The 8,066-nt window shown below is 41.6% G+C and overlaps 1 protein-coding gene across 1 annotated transcript in view; it reads right to left on the reverse strand.

The window, feature by feature from the left end:
* LOC132074730 (transmembrane protein 263-like) overlaps positions 1–7,689 on the reverse strand; it is a 199,642-nt gene extending 191,953 nt beyond the window's left edge. Inside the window, exon 1 of the mRNA XM_059474716.1 lies at positions 7,553–7,689. Coding sequence (XP_059330699.1) covers positions 7,553–7,558 — 6 coding nt within the window. The 5' untranslated portion in view covers positions 7,559–7,689. The remainder of the gene's footprint in view (positions 1–7,552) is intronic.
* Between the last annotated feature and the right edge of the window lie 377 nt (positions 7,690–8,066).

The raw sequence follows: 8,066 nt of genomic DNA on the forward strand, positions 1-8,066 counted from the left end.
TCTTTCTATGCAAATCCTCAACTGCCAGCATAAATCACATGTCCTCTGTCCTGCCTAACAGTGACTTTCAGACCTGGTATTCTATGTAGGCACAAGTCCAATAAAGCAATTAAGCAGAGGAAAATTCGTGGCAGCCTAGGCTTCATACCTCCACATCTGTGATTTCACTTGTAAGCTTCCCAGCCTTTTTTATACAGTATCAAATATATGTCAAGTGATAATCATAAAGATTAGATGCACCCTTAAAGGATGACAAGATTCAGTGTTTCTTTCTGTGTGAAGAAATAAGTGAAGTAATCCCCAAACACAGGACAGTTTGTTAAGTGCTTTGGGATGCTAAAGTACCCCAGTGAAAGCATTGGCTATTTGTGTATCAGATTTAAAGAATACTTATTTCAAATCCACGAGACTAAAACCCACAGCTTCCTGCACATTAGCTACTTTGCCCCTTCCTAACACCACAAAATCAAAACCCCAGCCCTTCTCATCCCAACTTCACCTTCTCCAAATGCATGAGAGATGATACATGCTATGACTGGGCTGAATGTTCACAGATGCCAAAGGGTTTGTCAGACCCAGTAACAAAGAAACTGACCTTCATCAGGCTTTCCTAAAATGACATCATTAATGACACTGTTAATTTGGGATCTCTCCTCTATCCAGTCACTGTTATAAAGTTTCTCAGAACTTATATTGGATATTTCATGTTTAAACAAATTAAATTGTTCCATCTTCCATATCTGAAAATGGCTTGTGGCTCACAATGCCCTTTCTGCTTTTTACAAAATTACATAAGGTCTCAATTCCCACAGAAAAAAAAGGGGGCTGTTGTTTAAAGAAAAATAAAAATTAAACAACCAACCACTGGGTAGGTAGTTCAACATGACAACAACCTTTTCCAGGGAGCTGAGGACCTACAGGTACTTCACCTGAAGCACATACCCACCCAACCATCACCTTATTCTCTGCTGCTCAGGCACTGGGAACAAGTTTACAACTATCACTGTACTTTTGTCAGGCAGCTTGCAGCTGCACCTTTTACTTCGGCAATGAATTTTCAGCACTTTAAGGAATTAAGACTTTAATTTAAAGTTTTCTAAATGCAATAGAAACATATTCCATTGAATCTGCCATCATTATTGATTGCACACCCACACCTCTGGGATTTCCAATGTCAGTTGGATTTTTCCTGCAGTGGGAATAAAATTGATGAGCAACCATAATTTTTTTTTTTTTTTGCTTTCCTCTATGTTTAAGAAAGCCTCTTGATGGATGCTTTGCTTTTAATTTTGCAAAACAAAGTTCACTTATAACGAGAGCTTCTGTGCCAGGTTTCAACCCAAGGGGAATTTCAGTTGCAGTTATAAATCCCCTGGAACATTAAAGGAAAGTACAGAAATAGAAGTGCTGAGGATGACAGTAGTGTAAAATTGTAGCACTTTGTTCAAAGTACTCTGTAACAAAGAATAGAAAAGTTGCTTAGATTACTTGCTCTTTTCTGAGTTTGGACAAACACATTAGGGAGGCTACGATTTTAACACTTAATTTTGTCTTGACAACAGGACTGGTAGAGAGAGGCAATGAGAGCAAGATTTAATGTTGCAAATGCCAAGTTAAGATTGAGTTCTATTCTCAGCAGAACAGTTAAATCCTATTTTTACAGCAATAAAACAACTTTGTACTGTCAGTAATCCAAATTAGGGTTTATTTGGCATAAATAAATTTTCAAGAGTACTAATGACACCACGGTCTATTCTCCATTCAGCAAGCCAGTAAAAACTGATGGTTTACACTTTCCATGTTCATATTTTGTACAGGATAGATAGCACCATTTATACAACAAACAGCCAGTACAGTCTGCTCAGTGGTAGACGAGACAGTTCTGGATTTTGAATTAATTATTGTATTGAATTTTGTCTCAATCGATCATTTATTTTCCATCTGGATTTCACCTCCTAAATCAATGTTAGCACAGAAAGAATGTAAGAGTGGTTTTCAAAATCTAAACCAAGCAAATCACATTTCATTTGATCATGTACTGACCTGGCCCAAAGAGAATAACTAACATACTACACTATATTATACTATACTATATTATAACTATACTATAAAATACTATAAATGTACTTTTCCAGTTTGGTCTCTGACAGATGGATTTAGTGATTAATGCCAGTTTTAGTCTGCCTGAATAAATGAAATAATGCACTCTACAGAAAGAATACTCTCCATTTTCCTAACAAGAGGTGGAAGTATCACTCTAGGGAGCTACAGACAGCATGAGAAATTTGTCTGAAAAATGAGAAGTCCTTTGTCTAATAATTTAGGCATATATGACAAAGGTCATTAAGATTTTCTCAACCATGCTAGAGACTTATAATGTAATAACCTTTTCACTATCCTCAGTAGGGTCACAATAAATAAAACAACAACAACAACAAAAACCTAATGGAAAGATGCATTAGGCAGAATTCTATAACTGTGGTTTCATATGACTCAATTTCCATGCATTTATTTCCTTGAAAGTGCACTAGTACTGTTTTAGCTTTAACGAGCTGAAATTTAAGAAATTTTCGAGAGCTTTTACAGCTAGAACATCAGAATTTTTACTATAAGACTTGAATTCAAAGTACATAAGCACATATACAGGTTGAAAAATATGAGCCTTCTCCCCCAAAAGAGTCACAAGAGACATCACTGCAAGACTTTTAAAGACAAGTCATCTTGCCAAAAATCTTAATTTCCTTTTTAAAAATTCGACTAAAAAAAAGCTGCAAATCCATTTGAAGTTAAAAAGTTGTTTCAAAACATTCAAAAGTAATTTTAGATGCTAGAAATTGAGAATAAATATAAAATATTTTATTCAGGACAGAACTCACTCCTGGTCCTTATTTCATTAGGTATTTCAAAATGCATTTTCTGCATTTGGTAATTAGCTAGGAGATTGCATTATGACTTATTTATCACACAACTTTTAAATTTATTTTGTTGATGGCTCAGTAGTTAAATATTTCCTTCCTTACAAATGAGTTTTGAACTCACATCAGAGCTTTCCAAGATCAGTATTGCTTGTCATTCTATGCAGTTGTTGTAGTGCTTTAAAGAAGAAACGTTTCAGATGAAATATTTACTAACTCTACAGAACAAAAGCTACATCTTCTGGTACTTTTAAGCCCTGCAATTTCACACCTAGCCTGCACAGTCAAAACTTGATTGCTAGAAGCACTGCCAGCAGTAACACCCCCTTTATCTCAGGCTCCATAGAGAGCTGCTTTTCTCCCAAACTCACTCCAAGAAGTAGTAAGAAAGGTCACAACTTGCTGCATACAAGATTCCAACCAGAGTTACTACACTCAGCAACCAAACACCCATCAGATGGAAAAAACACTTGATATTACAAACACAAGCAACACACAAGTAAGAATTAATTCAGGAAGCAATAGCTTTTGGTAACTGCTGCCTTCTACTCTGAAGATCTGTGAGGTGCAAAGGTTCTCCCTCCAAAATGTTTTTAGAATGAATCAAAGCCCAAGAAATGCAGTAGACCTTGAGCAGCTCTGCAGACATATTAAGACTAAGATTTACCAGCACAAGCCACTTCTGTGACGCCTGCTAAGTTCAATCAGAACATTCTTTTGAAGAAACTTAAGAGCTCTACTATTTGTCCCATCTATGTAAGAATATACCTTTGCCCAGAACTTGTAAGGCATGCAACTTTTTCCCATCTCTCTGAAATTCAGCTGAAATTTGAAAAAGAAAACCACTACAAGGTTTCAGCCATAAAGAAAAACAGATGTAACCAATCACAGGCAAATATTTCAATCAAAATTATCTACAGAATACGTACTCCATATTCTCTGTACCTTCATGTAACTTTTACTCTATCACTTACATTCATGCTCCTCCTCATTTCTAGACCACATTTAGGACTACATGCTAGGAAAACAAAATATTACTATAAACTTCATAGAAAGCAATAACTCTTGTCTCCTATTTTTATGAGCTGTTCCTTTCCCAAGCACTTTTCATTTCAACTATAAAGAGGCCTGCTAAACAAGATTGGACACATGTAAAAAAAAAGATTACATATATATCATTTTGACAGAACAACCCACGACATCCTTAAGGAACAGAGCTGTCTGTAAACACAAGCAAGAAAAATATTTACTTGAGCTTTCCATAAATTTGATACTGCATCTTCAAAATATCTTGCCTTATTCTGATCCCTAAAATTTATCTGTCAACACTCACTATCACAGGCAGTCAGAAAAAGAGAACTATAGGCAGTAAGTTCACATTCTTTCTCTTAAATATAGCTTTAAGTTTCTCAAAGTAAAATGTCATATTTATGACACTTGTCATATCCCAAACTATATAACTTAACTGTGAGCCCATGCCAAAGCACCATAAACTCTCATTCTACTTTGAACAATCCTTTCAATAAAGAGGGGACCAGCTACTTAAATCACATCCTGAGCTTACTTTCACAAACAAGAACTTCAATATGACCCGCCACTCTCAATGCCTTTCATGTCTCTGGTTTTGGATTTAGGTTGGGCCAGTGACAGCAGCAGTGTTAGAAGCAGTCACCACAGCAGAACCATACCAGGAACTATCCCAATGCCTCATTCACCCACTGAAGATATACCACAAAGAGGTTCTATTAGCAAGGGCACAAGAACCTTCTCCAGGGCTGCCTAAGACTGAAGAAATCCAAGAGATGAATACTGGAAAGATACTATGTTGTGGGACAGAAATTAGCAACCAAATCCCTGCCTATCTCCCCACTGCCCTAATAAATGGAACTGCCCTCCCCACAGGACAGACACCTTAACCAGGCTCCTAATGCAGCCTGAAAAGATCTATTTCCTTGCCATCAGGACAATCTGCCCTTGAAGGAAAGCAAACTTTACTGACATATTCAAAAGGTATCACTTACTACTACACACAGAAAAGGTCCACTTCCTGACACAATCTGAGCTGCTTGCCTCTCACTCCTGTCCTATAAAGCAGGACAAGGGACTTTAACCAGTTTTGTACTTTGCATAGCCTGGAAGAGCACCGAGAAACCATCCTTCAGCACAGACACAGCTCAAAAGACATGGGAGCAGAAATAAACTACACATAAAGACTATCCTGAATCCAGTCCAGCTTCAACACCAAGTTTTAAAGCATTGATTTACCATACTACTTTACTTCACTCTAACTTTTCAACAGGATACTTACTAAATGTTTTAAAAATAAACTAGATGAGGCTTCAGTTTCCTCAGCAATGATCAGCATGAGTAATGGATCCTGAAAGGATCACTTCTACAGAACATCCCCTGATGTTACCACTTACTTCCCTTTGCCTGCTTCTTCCCTTCCCTAAGCAGGCAGACCATTTTGATACTAGCACTAACCTGTTTTCTTTTGACTGCTCTGCCTTCTCAGCAACATGCTAACCAGCATCAATGAGCTCACCACCAAAACCAATGCTGCCAGAAACACACAAACTCAAATCTATTTCCCAGGATATAACAATAACTAGGGGAGAAATTGACGCAATGACTTTTGAAAAGCTTAGTTTCAAGGTCTTCCCTGCAATGATCAAATCCTTAAACTTATTTGTTTTAAAGTCACACTGAACTACTCATGAGCAGGCCCATAAAAAGGATTCAGATCCAACTCACATCACACAGACACGTCCTCCTTCCCTTCACTTCTCCTTTCCTCACCCTTTTAAGGGGTGAAAATACTGCACATTTCAATGGGTTCCACTTATTAAATGAAAAGATAATTATCCCCACCCTCAGCTTCAGAATTTAAATAATGCATCTGCAATGATTTTACCCGGAAGAAACTTGAAGCAACTTCTACAGCAAAAAGTGGCACACATGGAAAGCAATGTGCCCTGAAAGAAATTACCCACTCTGAGAAAAAAAGTGAATCCTTTTCTAGTGAAAAGCTCTACACAGTGCTTATACCTGGAAAATGATTGGTTAAAAACAAACAGATACCTTTCCCCCAAACACACTCATTTTCCTTGCAGTCAGAACATGATTCCACTCACATCTTGCTGTATTTTGGATGAGCTTGTCTTAAATAGCCGTGAGCTTTCCCCACTCTAGTGGGGCAAAAAAGGAATTCAGCAGAAGTAATGGGCTTAGCAAGAATAAGCAGCTGTTTACTTTGAGTGCAATAAAACAGAAGCTGAAGGAAGTCTTTTCAGTTTTGACCTCAAACTGGATGTACCATTCACACAGCACTCTGAGGTTTCTGTTTTACAGTGTAAGTCAACAAATCACCCAAAGCCATAGTGCTGTTTATCAATAACATTCTCAATACATATTTTTTATTATCCTACACTATTGGAACTAAGAAACACTCAGAGAGAAAGAAAAAAATACACATTTTACTATCAGGCTTTGTACAAATGCACAACAAAATATACACTGCACAGAAGGTCACGGTCTTTTTACATATATTTATTGCATGTATGCAAAGGCTGCCCTTTTTCTTTCACCCACCAGTTGTGCAGATACCATGGTTAAGAGCCCCTAGTGCCCAGAGACAATTATTACGCCCAGTGACTGCCACACATGCACTTCCCAGAACCCAACACCTGCACAAGCTGATGAACTTCTAACACACACTTACTTGACTCAGAGGCTGGGAGGAAGGCCTGAGCCAAATCTCTCCATCGGGATTGGTACAGACGTATTCAGTTTCTGCCTCAAAGAGCTTACAACCTAGATAATACATTTTTTATTTTACTGCTAGACAAATTCAGGCGACGGGGAATGCCTGGCGTGCCTCAAGTTTCAGACTGATTAATGAGAGAAAACCTCTTTAAAAGTCACACATCTAAAAATTACAGAGATATGACAACATAAAGTGAAGAAAAACCAATACAACAGCATTACTGACTCCTAACCAACACAACAGAAGACACAACCTCACATCTGATTGTTATATACTACTACTTCTATAGTCCAGCCAGCCTCAGCACCCACACCAATAACCGGCTTAGGTTAGACATTCTCCATCCTAACAGTTTTCCACAGCAAACTACGGGAGAAGGGGGACGATCCCCGCCGGGCTTAGGGAAGGGCCTGCGGGAGCAGCGGCACAGGTGAGCACCGGGGCAGCCCGGCTGCACAGCGAGGCACGGAGCCCAGGCCGGGCAGCGAACCCGCGAGGTGCTGCGGATGAGGGAAGAGGCCCAGGGAAGGAGGGCAATTTCTCCGCGGAGACACCAGCCTGGAAGGGCAGCGGGGCAGGCAGCCTCCACCGGCTCCCACGCTATTCCCTTCCCGTCTCAGCGCCGTAGGACACGAGCCGGGTTTTAATGGATAGAACGGGGGATTCTTTCCAGGGAGACGGACCCAAGAAGCGACACCGCATCCCCCGCGAAGTTGGAAGCTTCTGGAAGTTGTGTACTTGGTTACGAGAGCGCACGGCCGCCGCCACCTCCCGCCACCGGTTACCGCCGGGCCCGGCCCCCGCCCCTCGCCCCCCCGCAGCCGCCGCGGCCCAGCCGAACCCCCCGCCCCGGGGACAGCGCCAGCATCACCTTCATGCCGCGTCTCCCGGAGCACCGCCCGGCGGGGATGCAGGGAGGGCGGGCGGCCGGCGGCTGCGTGCCCGTCTCCCCCGGCGCTGGGGCTCCGGCTCCTCCTGCCCGATGTAAACACACACCGGCGGGCGGGGGGAGGCTGGGCCGGGGGGCAGCGCCATGGCAACCCGGCCGGAAGAGGAAGCGCGGGGGTCAGGGGCGCCATGTTGGCGGGGGGCTCGGGGCTCACCGTGATGCTGCGGGGGGCTCGGAGCCGGCACCGCACAACGGAGCCAAGGCTCCGCGCAGCCCGCACCGAGACAACACCGCTGCCTGACACGGCAGATGAAGTGCTTCACCTGTGGGACATGCCGGCCCCTTCCATTTTCCTGGGAATGCAGCGAAGGGAGATGAATTGCCTCAGCCTTAAGTCAAACATAGAAGCAGCAGCGTTGGTTTGTCCAAGATGAGGAGCCAGTTCTCCGAGCTCTGCCCTTACTGCAGGCTTGCTGGCATTCACAGAATCAAATAG

This window comes from Ammospiza nelsoni, chromosome 6, assembly GCF_027579445.1.
Source record: "Ammospiza nelsoni isolate bAmmNel1 chromosome 6, bAmmNel1.pri, whole genome shotgun sequence".
Lineage (NCBI taxonomy): Eukaryota > Metazoa > Chordata > Aves > Passeriformes > Passerellidae > Ammospiza > Ammospiza nelsoni.